General features: G+C 39.7%; 1 protein-coding gene across 4 annotated transcripts in view; it reads right to left on the bottom strand.

Moving 5' to 3' along the window:
• Positions 1–2,137, bottom strand: part of ccdc136b (coiled-coil domain containing 136b) — a 70,409-nt gene extending 68,272 nt beyond the window's left edge. For 2 of the 4 annotated variants that reach the window (XM_066667991.1, XM_066667994.1), the window contains exon 1: positions 1,568–1,972. In XM_066667991.1, the coding sequence (XP_066524088.1) occupies positions 1,568–1,622 (55 nt within the window). In that variant the 5' untranslated portion in view covers positions 1,623–1,972. Of the gene's footprint in view, positions 1–1,567; positions 1,973–2,003 lie in introns of those variants that run through there. The other 2 variants (XM_066667993.1, XM_066667992.1) reach the window with 2 other exon arrangements.
• Positions 2,138–17,460: the final 15,323 nt, after the last annotated feature.

The following is a 17,460-nucleotide window of genomic DNA, read 5'->3' as shown; positions in this document are numbered from 1 at the left end:
ACCCATCTTGAAAAGTTTCCCCCCTCCCATATACTAATGTGCCACAAACAGGAAGTTAATATCACCAACCATTCCCATTTTTATTAAGGTGTATCCATATAAATGGCCCACCCTGTAGATTAAGCTGAAAAAATTATGATTATAATGATGATGAAGATGTTTGAATTAGCTAGGTACTTAATTATATGCAGAGGAGGACTGAAACACTATCCGACTGACTGTTGAAATAGCTCTGATAATCATGGTCTAAGGCTGAATAACAGAATGTTATTCAGTGACCGAAAACACATTTTGAAATAAAGATGCAGTTTGAGACAATTATGTAAGTAGATATGCCTTGGCCGCTGGCCTACATTTATGATAAGATTCTTCTGCCACAATATTGTTTATAACTGAACGGCTTACACATAGTGGCATCTCAGATATACATGATATTCCATTTCACAACAGGAGCAAGAGTATGTACATGTGCATGACAGAGTTTACATATTCTCTGCAGTGACCAATATTTCCAAGCCTTATGCTGTGTGCTGTTTTAGGCATGGCACCCCGAGCCTGCCAACCATCTGCTCTGAGTCATAACTGAGGGATGTGTCACTACACACAGACTGGCCATCCATATCTCTCTATCTCTCTCTTTCTGACTAGGCGTCTGCCTCTCTGTCCTGATACATACCATTAATCCCACTCACAACACCCAAGTTACAAAGAGAAGGACCAAGGCAAATATAAACAATTGTACATCATCTAAAGTTTGATGTGGTTACATCAAAAAACCTATGGTTGATTTCTTATTAACAGTAACAATAACTGTCTAGTAACAGGCAACTCTGGCCTAGAGTTAGGCATTGTATTAACATTCCAAAAGAAGCAATTAATAGGCACTAAACCTGTAACATATAAACACTGAAGCAAGGGCTAGTACACCATACCGAGAAGAAAGTCACCCTATACATTTCAGAACCAAAGAATTACATTTTTTTCTATGATTGAAGCAGCATTTTATGTTATGCTACGATATTACCTCTATTTCTGAAACAGGTTATTTAATATTAGTAGTTAATAGTCACAGCTTTTTTGCACAATTTTTATACAAAAGCAGGTCTTGATAGTCTGCCTCCATACACCCACCCCACACCTCCACAAAGAATACAACTTACTATTGTCAGCTAGCAAAGGAAACAACTTGTAACTGGACAAACGCAATTAGCAAATGATCCCACAAATATTCTCAAAATTACTTCTGAGAACATTTAAGCATCAGTGTAGATCTGAGACAGTAGCTGATCTGTTGCTAAACAGAAAGTGTACTCTTATCCTTTTTCAGGAGTCACTGAGTGCTGTTGGAAGGGTGGTTTTGAATGCTGGATTATTCTCAGCCTAGCAGTGACATCATATAATAACGCAATGCACACTAAAACATCACCACCACATCAGTTTCACTGCAGTGGAGCTGAGAGAATGGACAGTGTGTAGAAACAAGGAGGTGTTCATAATATTTATGGCTTATCGGTGTGTATATACACAAACGACTAACATTCTCACACACACACATACATACACACACCTGCAGGGTCCATGACCTCCTCGATGACAGGCGGCAGACGCAGTCCGCAGTCCATGGTTGTCGTGGCAACAGGGGCTGAAGGAGGATCAGGGACGTCCACGAAGTAAGACGACACAGCAGGAGCAGAATCCGAGCTGAGAATCTCACATACGCACGCACACACACACAGGCAAAGCACCTCAAGATACACACGAACTGTGTCGCAAAGGTTCCTTCATTCTGACTCGCGCGCGCGCGCGCACACACACACACACACACACACACAAGATTGAGATTTTGCACACGTCCAAGTCTAATCCGCATTTATTTACAGACAAATCTGTCTAAGCTGTAAGTATGATTTTTCCTTCCTGCTTTCCTTTGTCTTCATTCTCGGTCCCTCTTCCCTCCACATCATTGACGACCTAAAACATTCTCACAGTCTTGTCATACTCACCTTTAATAAATTCAGTGTGCAGCTCAGGATTCTGACAGCTAATAATCCAGCAGCTTGCTTCTCATTACCTCTCTCTCTCTCTCACTCTCTCTCTCTTTGCTCACTCTTGCTCGAGCGCTCTTGCTCCCTCTCCCTCTTGCTCTCTTGCTCCCTCTCCCTTCCTTCTTCCTATCCATACGTATTACTAAATTAATTGCCTCCATTTGAAAGACTACTCTAAATCAGGGGGGTGCCCTAGACTGCGAGGAGACCCGGGGTAGTAATGCTCTATGAAATATTTACCAAATGTTTGTAAAGTCAAACCCAGGAAGAATTCAGATTTTACTATGAGGGACTTTGGTCTAATAGCACAATTCTACTAAAACTGCATAAATTAATATGTCGGTTGCACGTGTAAATTTACTTTGAGATTACCTTAATATGTAAGTACGTAATTAATACACTCAAAATAGCATGATGTCACCAAAAACAGAAAAAAAATGGCATTTTTGCTGCATTCAGAAAAAAACAGCAATACTGTGTTAAAAATACACTAAACCAGGCGTGTCTAGCGTATGGAGTCAAAATAGGGTAAAAAAGATTCTGAGTTTGTAAAACAATACTCACAAAATGTAACGGATTTTGTGACTGTGTTTAAGCAGCTACATACACGTAAAACTAAAACCACAAATGTATTGGAATGCACAAATTTAAAACAACAACAACAACAAAAATAATAACTTAAAATCACAAATGTGTAAAAATAAGATAGGCATTTGTAACTCAAGTGTCGTCAATGTGTGAATCAGTACCTTCTCAAGTGTCTTAAAATGTGCAAGAGCAAACATTTTTAAGGTTCTAAATGTGACAGTGGGAGTTTTTGAATGCCGTGGAAAAAATCCACACATTCGCCTTTTCTGCTGCGTGTGCGAATCTCTTTTTGCACCCCAAAGTCGTCCATGTTTGTGTTGTACTGACCAATGATAAGCTCTGTCGTGTGGCATTTATGCCGTGGAGTTCGCACAGCTTCAGTGTGCACGACATGCCGTACAAAGCCTCCGCATGACGTCTGCGGTTGTTCATTTTCCCCTATGTTATATCATATTTTTGCCGAAGCCAAGCGAACGTAGTCTACGCAAGAAGTATGTTGAGGCCTTTAGCCTCTCCCTCTGGCTGAGGGAGAGCTGTGGAACTTAGCCTTAACAGTTTTAACTCAGAAATACAGAATAAAATGCCTCCCTTATCTGTTCCAAAGAGAACGCGGTTATTATTTTCCAAATACAGGCCAGCTGGCAACCCTAATCATGTCCCGTCACACTCCAGCTGAATCTGACTCACAGAAATGCATCTTTTGCAGATCAGTCCGAAAGGGGTGTGTGTCCCCGAAGGTGAACTCGCACTCGCAGGGAATTAGCTCTGGCTAACTGGGTGGGCCTTGGTCTAATTTGGGAAGGCTCCTAAACAAAATTATTTGTCTTTGGAATATTTACATTTGGTGTTAAAAAATGGTGTTAAATTTGGTGTTAGAAAAGACCCAGGGCTAATGTAAAAAGACCCAGGGCTATAGCCCTGTAGCCAGGGCCTTTTATTTTAATTGAAAAAAAAATAAAATTTAAAACTCCAGCCCTACCACCACCATCACCACACTGAGATGGGTAATTGCAACAAAAGCGACCTTTATTGTATACTTAAAAGTGTAGTAAGAAGCGAGTGATGTATCTTTTTTTTTTTTTTTTGCAAGATCCAGCAGCATGACTAGGGTTATTACTAACAATTACAGACACGGAAAAAATAAATAGGCCTAAACTGATTAATGTTTTAAAAACAATTATACACTTATGAGAAAATATAAAAATATGTGGAAATTGATATTAAGCATCATGAAAAATAAAAATATTAATAAATACTTGTCACGCCTTGGTCCTGTCATGTCTGTTTTCCCATCCATGTGCTCTTGCACATGGTTCTGTTTGTTATTGTTCCTGTCTCCGCCCTAGTCCCGCCTTTGTTCCACCTCCTCATCAGTCTCCCCATCTGTGTCTCATTTGTAATCCTGCCCCCTCATTATCTGTTTCAGGTGTCCTTGTGTGCATTTAAGTCCCTTTGTGTGTGTTCCTCTCTGTTGGACATTTGATTTCATTTCTTTCACTGCCCTTTGTTTGTCAGTCTGGTCTGTCTGGTTCTTCCATGTGCTTTGTGTTCTCATTTGGTTTGTCTGTTTAACTCTCTCTGTTTACATCTCTTTTCAATTTTCTCTCTTTAGGTTTATCTGTTTAGCTCTTCCTGTCTAGGTCTCTGTTTAGCTTTCTCTGTCTGTTTAGTTCTCTCTGTAATGGTCCTCTGTCCAAGTCTTACTTTGTCTAATTATTCTGTCTATTTATACAAGTCTGTCTATTTGTTTTATCTTTGTTTAAATAAAAATCACTGTGTAATAGCCTGTGTGTCCGCCTCCGTCAGTCTGCCCAGTCCTGACAGAATGTCCAACCCTAATAAGGATGCAGCTAACAGATTGTTCTTTCGAGGAGACAGTTAAGCAAGCAGGAGAAGTATTGGCTGTTATGGTGGCTATATTGCAGTCATTTATGGGAATTGCCAATAGATTTAAGGGGAATTCGAACTATGACAGTTTTCTCCTACAATGTAGCCTCTGTTTTAGATATCTGACTGGTCCTGCTCCACGTGACTTTTTTAAAGTTATGTTCATGAGATCACTAATTGGAGCAGAAGCATTACAGTGGGCAGATCAACTGCTGAGAGAAAAAGACCTGGAAGTTAATGTGGAGTCTTTTTGTGAGCTTTTGAGAGCAAGATTCTCCCAGGCTTTTCGTGTACGTCTCCGCAGGGCCCCCTGCTCCTGAGGACATCTCCACAGTGCCCCCTGCTTCAGAGGATGTCTCTGCATCAACCCCTGCTCCCAAAGACAACCCCCCAGGTTAGGGGTTGAGGGCTGGTGCTGTTAGCCTCAAACCTCAGGACAAAGAAGGTGAGGCTAACAGGGGTGAACTTCTTGGGGATCTTGGGTTGAGGAAGTCCCTCAAGAGTGCGCCCATCAGACCCCCTAAACCCTCAACAGCTATAGCACGTGCCCTGCAAGCAGCCCAAGCCCACCTGTCTCAGGTGTCCTTGTGTGCATTTAAGTTCCTTTGTGTCTGTGCCTCTCTGTTGGACATTTGATTTGATTCGCGTATCTTTCACTTCCCTTTGTCAGTCTGGTCTGTCTGTTTCTTCCATCTGCTTCATGTTTTCATTTGGTTTCTCTGTTTAGCTCTCTCTGTTTACGTCTCTTTTCACTTCTCTCTGTTTAGGTTTGTCTGTTTAGTTCTCCTTATTCCGGTACCTCCGTCAGTCTGCCCAGTCCTGATACATATGCACTTTAAAGGAACAATAAAATTACAGGTTTTCAATTTTTTCATTGTAATGTTCAACGGAGCTGTAATAGGGAGAACAGAGCCTCTATGGCGGCTATGTTGGGTCATCTGTGGTCTACCGCACTAAGCAACTTTTGAATCACGGGAGGAGGCCTCTGAGAAATGGGTAATGCTGAACGACACATAGCTCACAGATGGATGGTTGCCTAGCTACACAAAATACTGAGTTAATACTAGACTGAATTTACAGAGTAGAATGAGTTGGACAAAATTTGGAGCAGTAAGTATTTGTTGCCCTTTTTTCATGTGTTGTGGTGCTAGTTAGGGATAGTTTTGTTGACTAAAGTTTTATAATCAGTTTTTGAGGGTCACTGAGCAATGAGCCAGGGTTTGCACCTGCTAACTTTAGCCGGATTAACTCTTTCGCGTTAGACATCAATTTTGGTAATACATGCTTTTCACCGTTTGCTATGTGGATTAAATGACTAAAGTTACACTTTGTTTCGGTGGAACCCAAGCTTTGTTGAGGACAGCATTATAATCCAGTTTTGAGAGTTAATAATGAACAAGGGCGAGTGGTAACGCCTGCTTACTTCAGCCAGATTAGCTCGGTTTTTAGTATTCGATATCGATTCTGATAATAAGTGCTTTACTGTTCATTACTGTGGTTATAATGGCTACTGTAACACCAAAGTTACACTTTATGGTTGTGATAAAACATTTCAGTGTGTATTATGAACAATATATGGGTTTTATCATGTCAACATTGTTTTATTAGATTACACAACATTCCCTTGGCTCAACATCTGCTGGAGCCCCGAGAGCCGTTCGCTACTTTTGTAAACATTAGTCAATGAGAGAGAGAGAGAGAGAGAGAGATGTGTGTTTGTCTGTGAGACAGAGACAGGGAGAGTGTGTGCAAGAGCCTGTCTTATTTAAGTGAGTGAGTGAGGGAGAGAGAGAGATGTGTGTGTAAGACTTGATTTCACAACAGTACTGTAATGTGAATTACACTCAGCAGCAAGTAGGGGGTGCTCAGAAGACAAAAAAGCCAAATCTTACATTGTATTCCTTTAAAGGATCACTAGAACAAGATTTGGTATTTTTGTTCATAGGCTTCCAATATATTTGCATAGTGTAATTCACTGTTACAAAACTGTTTTGAAATCAATAGTGAGGGGTGAGTGCTTCCCTACCCTCCTCCAAAATTTACCTAGTGCAATCTCTGCAGTGCTGAGCCTGGAGTAGCAACAACAGAGGCTCTATTCTCCCTGTTACAGAAAAGCATCACGATAATTTTGAAGCTGTAAGGCTAAAATACGTCTTAGTGCTTATTTAAGTAGATGAAAACAGAACGGTGCTTGGAGTAGGTGATCAGTTTGCCAGCCATCTGTGCTTTTAGGTATTATAATTCGGTAAAGGAGTTAGAGCATTTCTAGTGTTGAACAGTGTTTTAAGAATTTAATGATGTTAAATTCAGCATTCTGAGCGTTTCCTTCTTCTGTTTTGTCTTAATAATTGTTCTCTCTTTTGCCTCCTGATTTTGCCCTACTCAGTTCAGGAGTATTTCCCCATGTGTTCTCATCTTGTTTTTCTCATTTTCAGTTTCATTTTTGCCCTGTTTACAATAAACTCTAAATTGTTCAAGTTAGTTAGTGTGTCTCTAGCTTCTGCTTGCATCTAGCGAGTAAGCATTTGAAACTGTAATCTTTCTTTTATATGGACACAAGGTCAAGATCAAAGTCAGGTTTGTCTGTGGGTTTGGAATGTTTAGATATAAGACACTTTCCTGAGTTAAGAGGTCCAGGTCAAACATCCCTCACTCTTCATCTCATTTAGTTTCAAAGAGATGAGATGCTTTCCAGATGTTTCTATATGTTGCGTGAAAAATAAACCCCCTTGTATTGATGCTGAGACAAGTTTGTTGGATCCATATGCAGACTTTAATAACACAAAATCCAAAAAGCAGAGTCAAGGGCAGAGCAAAGAGTTAAAAAACCAGGATAAGTGAACACAGAAACATGGCAAACAGTTCCAAAGGCAAAGTACAAAATCTAAAGTCAAAAGGCAGGCAGGGATCAAAGAACTAAGTATGCTTGGCTTGCCGAAAATACTGGCAATGCTTCGCAGTTTATCTATGTGTGAGTGAAGTATAAGTAAAGGGGTTAATGAGGTATTGGAAATAGGTGTGTATACTGAATCCATTGCTAAGGGATTAGGACTTTTTCTAGAAAATTGCTATATTGATAAAGATTTACTTACTTATTTACTTTATTTTATGGACATACGTATATATACCACATGCACTCCCTGGAAGAATATGGGATCCAACAGCATTAGCCCCTGAGGACAGGGGAAATGCCCAGTATGCCAGAATACCAATCTAGCCCTGACTATAACTAACTAGTCTCAGCCACAGGTGCTCCGCCACAAGTTGTCTAGCGCCCAGTGATTCCGGGTAGGCTCCGGACTCACCTTGACCCTGAACTGGATAAGCGATTACAGACAATGAATGAAAAGTATTAAATGGTTTTATTTATTCATTCATTCATTGTCTGTAACCGCTTATCCATTTCAGGACTGCGGTGGTTCCGGAGCCTACCCAGAATCACTGGGCACAAGACAGGCACACACCTTGGAGGGGGTCCTTCGCAGGGCAATCTACAGACTTCTAGACATGCTTGGTTTAACTTTCAGCCTAGCCAACCTTAGATTATCATTTAACTTCTCCAGCAACCGCTGTGTGCAAGGTACAGTATTCATTAGCATCGTCATGTCATCCATGTTAACCTGGGGGAGCCAAGTACTGTCATGCAACCTTTCCTCACCTACAACCCACCTAGAGGCCCTAATTGCTATGTCCATTGCCATTGTATGCTAATGATGACATTGTACAACCAGCCATTATACCTATTTCTAATTGCTGCCATGATATAATAAATTCACCAGTAGTAAAGCAAAACTAAATATCCTCAAAGTATGCTTTAACCAGCCTTAACCTTATCTGGTGCCTGGAAGAATTCAAAAGCTTGCCACATAAATTTATGTAGCACTTAGCCAAATGCATTAGCTAAATCTAGGAAAACAACATGTAAATTCCTACCCTATTTCTTAGCTGTCTGAATCTGATAGCAGATCATGCTGCTATGTTCCAAACAGCCTGCAAAACCAGAAACTCCTGCCTTTTTTACTGATGTATCAATTAATTTGTTTGCTTTCAATATAATAAGTAAATGTCCATTTTGAATTTAATGCCAGTAACACATTCCAAAAAAAAGTGGTGGGACAGGGGAATGTGCATCACCTCTACTTTTAACAACACTCTGTAACTTCTTGGGAACTAAGTGGACCAAGTTCTGTAGTTTTGTACGTGAAATATTATGCCCCTATTTTGCTTTGTAACAGGATTTCAACTACTCAACAGATCAGAGTCTCCATTATATGTATTTCTTTTCATAATGTGTCAAATGATTTCAATGGGTGACAGATCTAGACTAGTTTAGCATCTGGACTTGTTTTTCTAAATAGCCATGCTGTTTTAATCCATGCAGAATGTGGATTGGCCTTGTTTTACTGTAATAAGCAAGTTCTGAGTGGCAATATTTTGCTACAAAACCTATACATATCATTCCGCATTAAAAGTGCCTTCACAGATGTGCAAATTACCCATGCCATGTGCACTAATGCCCCCTCATACTGCTGGTTTTTGAACTGTGTGCTTATAACAAGCCAGATAGTCCCTCTCCTACATAACCAGGATTCAGCATAGAAGATTTCCCAAAATGATTTGACATTTTAATTTGTCAGGAACTAGGATTTTTCATTATACCTCAGTCCACCACAAGCCCAGAGAATGCAGTGGCTGTGTTCATAGACCATTGTTTTGGGAAGTTCATGCAATGGTTTTCACTATTGAATTTCGTCTGTTTTTAATATTGTGTCCCCTGAGGTTGTGGTACTCCTTTAACTGGAAATTGCTCAAACACAGATCACCATTAAGCAAGGAACATCAATCTTAATATAGCTGTTATTGCTTGGTTCTCCTCCTCCTGTCCTGTGATACTGGTTTTGCTTGGTTTTCACCCATCTCCACACCTTTGTTGGCTGTTTTGCTCACCTTATTTGTCACACTTTCTGCCCTGTTCGTTGTGTTTCCCTTGTTTGCCATGTGCTTCTTTACCAGATGGCTTGGTTTTGTTTTGCTCAACTCTTCTCCCTTGTCTCTGCCTTATCCCCACCTTCTCATTAGTGTTCCCACCTGTGTCTCCTTTGTTATCCTGCCCCCTCATTACCTTTTTTAGGTGTCCTCACATGTATATATACCTCCTTGGTTTCTGCACTCCTTTGTCTGGTCTTGTGTGTTTCTGTGTTTTAGTGCTGTACTTATGTCTACACCAGTTCATGGCTGTTTCTGTTTGTTTTTTGTTGGTGTTTCTGTGTGAAGCTCATGTTTTTTACCATTTGTGTTTTTTTTTTTGTGTAAGCTTTTATTTTTGTTAATAAAGGGATTCCTTGCGCATATGTCCGCCTCCCCTGTTCTCCCTTCGGCTGTGATGTTATTACTCAGTCCTTCATTCTCATTTTTATCTGTTTTACATGGTTTAACCCTACAGCTGCCCTCTCACTTAAATGCAGATCCAGCACAGACATCAGAGATATGGGCAGTACAATTCTAAAGACTCTAAACTTGACATCAGAAACAGAGCAAAAACAGATCGGATCATTTTATCCCAGGTTACAGGTTTTACAGGTTACAGGTTTTGAGCCCACAAAGAACTGACTGAATTGCCCTATTTTACTGCTGGTAGGTTAGCACCTAAAAAGATCTTTCTCTTGTCAGACATTGTTAATTTGATCATCCTGTGCCATATTTGTCCTGAGTTGAAGTTATGTAATAACATAATATAAGTTGGACCATGCCAGAACTCCTCCCCTCAGCCCTATATATATGCTTCAGCTCACTCCTCTGCTCTGGGTTAATTTCTGCTGATCCTCTGTGAATGAAGATGTGGAGCAGCGTTCTGCCGTTATCAAGCCCACTGAGCCTACTGTTTCCCCCTTCTTTCGCTAAACAGCTATGGGACTGCCTGGTATTTGGGGCTGACCTCTGTATGCAACCTCTGCTCTCTCTTGCTTCTCCTCCCACTCCAACAGGCCTCCTGAATGACACCCTGCATCTAACTCCCATGCCTGGGCAGATTCAAGCCTCCCCTTCCCTCCATCTCTGGCTACACCGTTCCAGTAATGTGCTCTGAAACAACGGCGTCCCCTTCGCTAACTCAGCTAGAACAACCACCTCTGACTGGATGTTCCTCATCATCCTATTACTCTTCTTGGTTGTATCTGAGCTGGAATGCATTAGCCTCAGTGTCTTATCATCCTTGCTGTCTCGTGAGTTGGTACCTTAGAGGGCTGCATTTGAAATTCTTATTTTATCTAAGCTGCATTATAAAATGGCTTGTAATCTGCAATATTTCTGCGCATTACCAGGGCACTAGTTCACCACAGTGCTCGCCAAGGTGCATGCATTTGAAATATTGGAACTGAAAGCTGTCCTCTTCTCTCTCTGTCTCTTCTCATCATCCCCACCACTCCCTTTATCCTCCTCTCTCTCTCTGTCTCTTCTCATCATCCCCACCACTCCCTTTATCATCCCATTCCTCCCTTTCTCCTCCTCTCTACTCATCATCCCACCCCTCCCCTCCCTTTATCATACCACCTTCTACTCCTGCAGCAGCCACACATGCCTCACACTTTCTAGCCCGCACCCCTCCACAGGTGCTGCTGCAGGCCTGCCTCCTGCCCAGCACTCTGGACACTCGACAAAGTCTCCTCACTGCAAGGCTTCTTTTCTGCTGATTCGCTATCATCATCCCACCCCTCCCTTCATCACCCACCCTCTACCCCTGCTTCAGTTTCCGCTCCATGCCTCAAACTTTCCAGCTCATACCCCCTCCACAGGTTCTAAATCGGCACCTTGTGTGCTTTATGGACATTCATCCCAACCCCTTAACTTTACAATTCTTACTTCTATTTTCAGGTGCTGTTGTGGACCCTTGTCCCGACTCCTCTGCTGCTGTGCTTATTTCACCCTCCAGCTTCCAGCTCATGCTCTCTTTTCAGATGCTGCTGTGGACTATCATCCTGGACCCTCCACTGTGCTGCTGTGCTGCTCACACTCTCCAGCTTTCTAGCTCCCGCTATGTTTTCAGGTACTTTGGTGGACCTTCATCCCGCACCTTTTTGCTATTGCATGGTTCCCAGTCCCCCCTCCCCCTCCCCTTTGCGACTGCCCACACCCCGCTTCTTCCTTTACGCTTCTTCCTCTCTCCTGGTGTGGACCTTCATCCTAATCCGCTTCCCCCTGTGGTTTCACTGCATCTTGCCTTTTGGATTTTGTCTTTCAGAATTTGCTCCCATGCGACAAACTGCCTTCTCCCTGTCACGCTGTTCCTTTTGGGGCTCCTTATTTTCCTCACCTGTCATCCCTCTAGATCACCCTTCCATTCTCCGTTCCCTCTATACCATTGGAAAGGCAACTTCAAGGCATACCTGCCAACTAAGACATCTCAATTTATTAATGTGGCCCCTCTGTAGTATTCAACTTTCAGGGCCGCTACTAATCTACTTTCCATCTACTGCTGCCAGCCTCGGACACGTCACCATTGCCCACTATCAATTACACTGAAGCAGATATATACTTAGATTAGCAACACTCTGACAGATGTGTCCAGCCTGATGCACTGTTATTATGGCCCCAGTTTGATGTCACTATTTTTATTATTATTAATATTATTATTATTTATTATTATTATTATTAAACTGTAACCTAATGACATTTAGCTGGTGGTACTTTTAAATCCTATCAGTAGTTTGATCAGAGAAGGATGGATCCACTTTGTGAGTCCTGGTTCTTCACAAGGTTTCTTCCTCCAGCCTCAAGGCAGTTTTCCTTGCCACTGTTGCCTTTGGCTTGCTCGCATTGTGAGCTTTGATTCAAATTCTGTTCTGATACTAATTATGTAAAGCTGCTTTGGCCCAATCTAAGAGTCAGCATTGGTTTTAAGATGGCTATTGCATTGCGCAACCAATACCTACTATTGCTGCAGCACTTTGAGTACTCGAATTACCAGTCACGCCATCCCCATCACGCTAGAATTTCTGTCATTGTAATCTATAAATACCATTTCTCTATCATCTCACACTGTGCTCAGCTATGCACCAGTTTATAAAAGGCAGTTCATTTGTGGACTCACTAACCCCTTTCATTCACCTACTCATGGTCCAGGACACCAAACCCTCAACCAAAGTACCTCAACCTGTCCATTCTATTGCCAATGATTAGCATTCCTGTAATTTTGGGGTCCGGCTTCATACACACTCATAAGTATAGTGGAGTCAGTGATAATTAATTATTATTGATTAATACATTCACATAATGAAATGGATTACAGCGATCCATGAGGGAGCAGGGAGATTAATATGAGGGAATTTCTCTGATAATTACCCTAAATTCTAAAAAGGGCTATAGTTTATCCCAGCAAAGCATTCAGCACCAATCTACTGAGCTATGAAAGAAAAAAAATCTTGTGACCTTACGTATCTCTGGAGAGGAGTGGAGAAGGCTTGCAGGACATCACAGATGTGCTGGCCTTTCTTCTCGCAGACACGCATCTTGTAGCATAGCACCTCTTCTTCTATTTGGCTTTAGGTCAAAGACGCAGCCTTGGACACGACGACCACTCCATCGGAGCTGGTGGCATTTTGAGAGGCATGTGGGATTCTCCTTTGCTGTTGATCTTCCTCCTTGTGAGAGCCACATCCATGCATGACTCTCCTGGGCCCTTGCTCAGAGACACCACCTCAGAAAGTGATCATTCTGAGGGAGCATGTGGCCTTCTTCTTCATCGCTGATCCAGAAGCTTTTGTCACCATTTTGAGGGTCAAAGGTCTGAGGTCTCTTTCATGCTCTGGGCATGGCATTGAGCTTTGCTGGATTTAAACTATAGCTTTTCTTAAACTATAGTTTGAAATTCAGAGTTCGAATTTTGTGCCACTGTTTTTTGACACAGATTTTAGGAAACCCACCTTGAAGGCCTGATTGGTCCTCAGTGATTGAAGATTGGAGCATCTCCCGCCTCTGACTGGATGCCTCCTGTAGACCAGAAACTCCTTTTTTAGTGACGTCACATAAAATTTATGACACTTGACAAGACAAAAACTTAAGGAAGTTTCCTGTTGAATGAATATCCAAGAATTCTGAATCATGCTTTTGCAATATAAAAGAATGTTATCACAAAGTAATATCATTCAGACAAAACCGTGTTTTACATCATTCTTAACCAAATAACATACAGAATATGTGGCTACCTTGGTTCCTACATAAGCTCATATAAAAAAGTGATTTTAAACACATGTAAATTAATTCCACCCATTTTGATTGTCTAAATGGAATTAATTCCACACAGTTGTACCCATATGCAACTTGTTTATGTGAGAACTTAGGAATTAAGGATTGTTTGAATCTTTTAGTTTTAACAGTCTTTAAGATGTGTGAGAGAACACTGAATCAAAGTTGAATATTATGTGAGTCTGTGTGTGTCTCTGCATTCCATTTGAGGAGAGCTGCTTGACCCTCCCAGACCCTGTGTCCGTAAACTGTCCTGGAGTGGACTGTAATATCAGTTTTTATGACTCTCAGGGCTACAGACCTTCAGGGACCAATTTGGGACTAGTGCTTGATTGAAGAGTTATCTCAAACTCCAATCAGGGCTTGGGTGAGAAGAAAGGTTTCTTAGAGTTGGCCATCTAGATTTTAATTTGCAAAAAATCTAATCTCAAAAATCAAAATCTAATCTTATTAGAAATGAATGCCCATTTATCATTGTGTACTACATAAGCCACCCTGAACTCCTTCCCAAAAACTGTTGTGTTCACCTCCCTGTTTCAGCCTTAATGGACATGATCTGTAAATGGTCTAAAATTGTCAGTAGTCTTTAAGGCAGAATCAATAAAGTACAATAGAGTGGTTTATTTTTAAATTTGCTAATGCATATTATAAGGGGGCGGGGGGGGCTGTTGTCTACATAGAAAATGTCTTAGACTTTTGAGGTCAGCTCATGAAAACGGGGAGCAAAAACAAGTGTTGCGTTTATATTTTTGTTCAGTATATATAAAAAGCACACACCTCCAGGGACCTGGAGGTTGTTGGTTCAAATCCCGCTCCGGGTGACTTTCTGTGAGGAGTTTGCTTTTTAAAAAAATTTTTTATTATGTACATAACGGAAACATGTGAGTTTCCATATTTTTGTGCGCTATATTTCACTGTAGCTATATATTGGTTTATTTGTTTTATTTTCACTTTTATTTATATTAATTGGGTCTTCTGTTGTTTACTGATTTTTGCTGTTTATGGAGCGATATTAGAAGTTAGTAACCCTAAATCTAACCTGATCCTAGTAACCCCTAAAATGAGTGAATTCCCATTTAGAATTTTAGATTACTTGGTGCTACTAATTTTAGACCTATCATGTTACACTGCGCTGTGTATGTGTATGTTTTTTCTGTGTGTGTACGCTGTAAGTTAGTTAGTGCTCTGTGATTTGTGTAGTGTATATTGAATTCTGTGTGTTTGCCTGGTTTTGACTTTGTTACATTCCTACTTCGACTACGAGTTTGTTTTTGCCCCTTTTTGAATACTGACGTTAGATCTGTTGTAAAGTATTGTAAACACTGTGTATATAATTCACCAGAGTAGGGTTGGCTGCCGTTTGTTTTGGGAGTGGGTTTTGTGTGTGTTTTTGTGTATACATAGGGAGTAAGGTAAGGTATTGTCTTTTGTTTCACATAGGTAAGTTAGAGCAGTTTGTAGGTCAGTTAGGAGGGGTGTTTGTTATTTTTGTCGGCATAAGGCCATCCTGAAGTTCACTGGTGTTTGGGTCATTGTAAATATCACATCTAAAATATATATATTCTATTCATTATACATTCTGTGGTTCCGTTTGTGTCCTTTTGTTTCACCATTTACATCTCTGTTACAGTTATTCCCTTCTCATACATTAATTCAAACACACACCTCATTCTGTTATGGCTCAACCCTAGACTGGGTCATAACAATCATCATGGTCTCAGAGAACTTATTCCTTGTATTTAGGCATTTTTAATTTTGGCAGTTTGACATTTTATAATAAAGTTTTATTACATTTTTGGTACATTGTTGTGGTTTATATTGACTTGCTCACGCCTCAGATCAAAAAGAAGCTGTAATTTGAGTATTCTGTGTTGGGTCGAGACTTAAAGTAAGGTTACACTATTCTAAAATAATTTAAAAATTAATATAAAGTTCTTAGAGCTCTTTAATTTCTTGGTGGCATAGTTGGCTATATTTTATTAATTATTGTGACTTGATGGGTGTCACACTTACTACAAGATAAAATCCATACCTTATATTTTGATCCATTTCCTTAACTATTGACTTCCACTGATATATAAGAAGTTTTTTTTTTCCTTCTCCTGTAAAATTGCTCTTTTGGGAGATACATGTTTTTGATTGGACAGTAACAATGTGTGTCAGGTTACAGGAGTAATTACTTGAATGGCATACAGTTAATTATGGAGGAGAGATTCCTACATGACCCTATATGTTATGATATCTTACTGAAATACAGTGGTTAAATGAAAAGGTACACTCTCACAGATGAAGTCAGAGATTAAACAAATTAAAAAATGTAACATCCTTCATACCACAGTATCATCTTAGAGAATATCAGGACAATATCAGATTAGTGAAAATGTTGTATGTCCTATTTTTACCCCATGGATCTTGTTGATCTATATTCTATTAGCACAGACATTTACCATGTTTGGGCTCTTGAGTTTTCTCATTAAAAAGGAATTTGCAACATTTGGATAAGATATAGAAATATTTATTTATGTATTTTTATGTCGTACAATGTTCCCTTATAAGCAAATATATTTCCTTTTTTTTCATGTTAACTCCAACTTTTGCTCCACTTTTTCTGCATGTTCTGCTCCTTTTTTCAATTTACTCATTTTTCCCTCCTTAAAGGAACACTATGTAGTATTTTTATCTAAATAATTACAGCTTATAAAGGATTGTGAGGCTCCTCCAATAGATTAGTGTCTCTCTCACTAATTTGTGGGATGCTTCTCTAAAAAGTAGAATATGTAGAGAATGTTTAGCTTGCCACAATAGAATCTAGCTCAGTTTTCCTGGTATTATAATAATCAATTCAATAGTACACTTAAATAATAGCAGCTTAAAATGAATGCCAGTGTATTTTGACCAACACCCTAATGAAAATTCCACCTTAAAAAGATGACCATTTTATTTAGACTTCCACATTAAATAAATGAACACTTTAAATAAAACCTAAATATTAAAATAATAATTAAAAAAAAAAACCTGCCAATGTATTTTAAATGGCACCTTAAAAAATTTCACTTTGAGTTGGTATCTAGGATCCTGACATTTCGTGGTTCTAGCTTGAAAACTGTATTAGGAGTAGCATTTTACATTTTAAGCATAAAATAATAATAAGCAGAAAAGAGAACTAGAGGGGGTAAAGTTCGTTAACAAACTTTTATTTGCCATGTCCCATATTGCTATCATCGTTGCAATGTGATCTTATATGCTGCTTAATAGATATGACGTTACATTTGTAGAACAATCAATCCAATACTTCCTTTAAAATACCACCAGCATAAAAAGACAGCTAATAAAAGTTCCACATTTAAAAATGCCAATTTTATTTCACTTCAAATAAATGAATACTTCAAATAAACCTTAAAACCATAAAAAAAGACTGCCAATATATTTTAAACACCATATTTTAAAAATTTCAGCTTAAAAAATCCACTTTAAAAAGTGCTATTTCATTTAGACTTCCAAATAAAATAAATGACCACTTGAAATTACACTTAAAACCTTAAAAATAGCCAATATATTTTGGCTGCCACATTTTAAAAAAATTCCACCTTTAAAAGACAGCCATTTAAATTAGACTTCCACCTTAAATAATGACCACTTCAAATAACCTTTAAAAGCTTAAAAAGATAGCAGAGACATATTGAACATCACCTTTAAAAAA

This window comes from Hoplias malabaricus, chromosome 4 (assembly GCF_029633855.1).
Source record: "Hoplias malabaricus isolate fHopMal1 chromosome 4, fHopMal1.hap1, whole genome shotgun sequence".
NCBI classification, from domain to species: domain Eukaryota; kingdom Metazoa; phylum Chordata; class Actinopteri; order Characiformes; family Erythrinidae; genus Hoplias; species Hoplias malabaricus.
The sequence above is the reverse complement of the archived record's forward strand: the minus strand, read 5'-3'. Positions and strand labels throughout refer to the sequence as shown.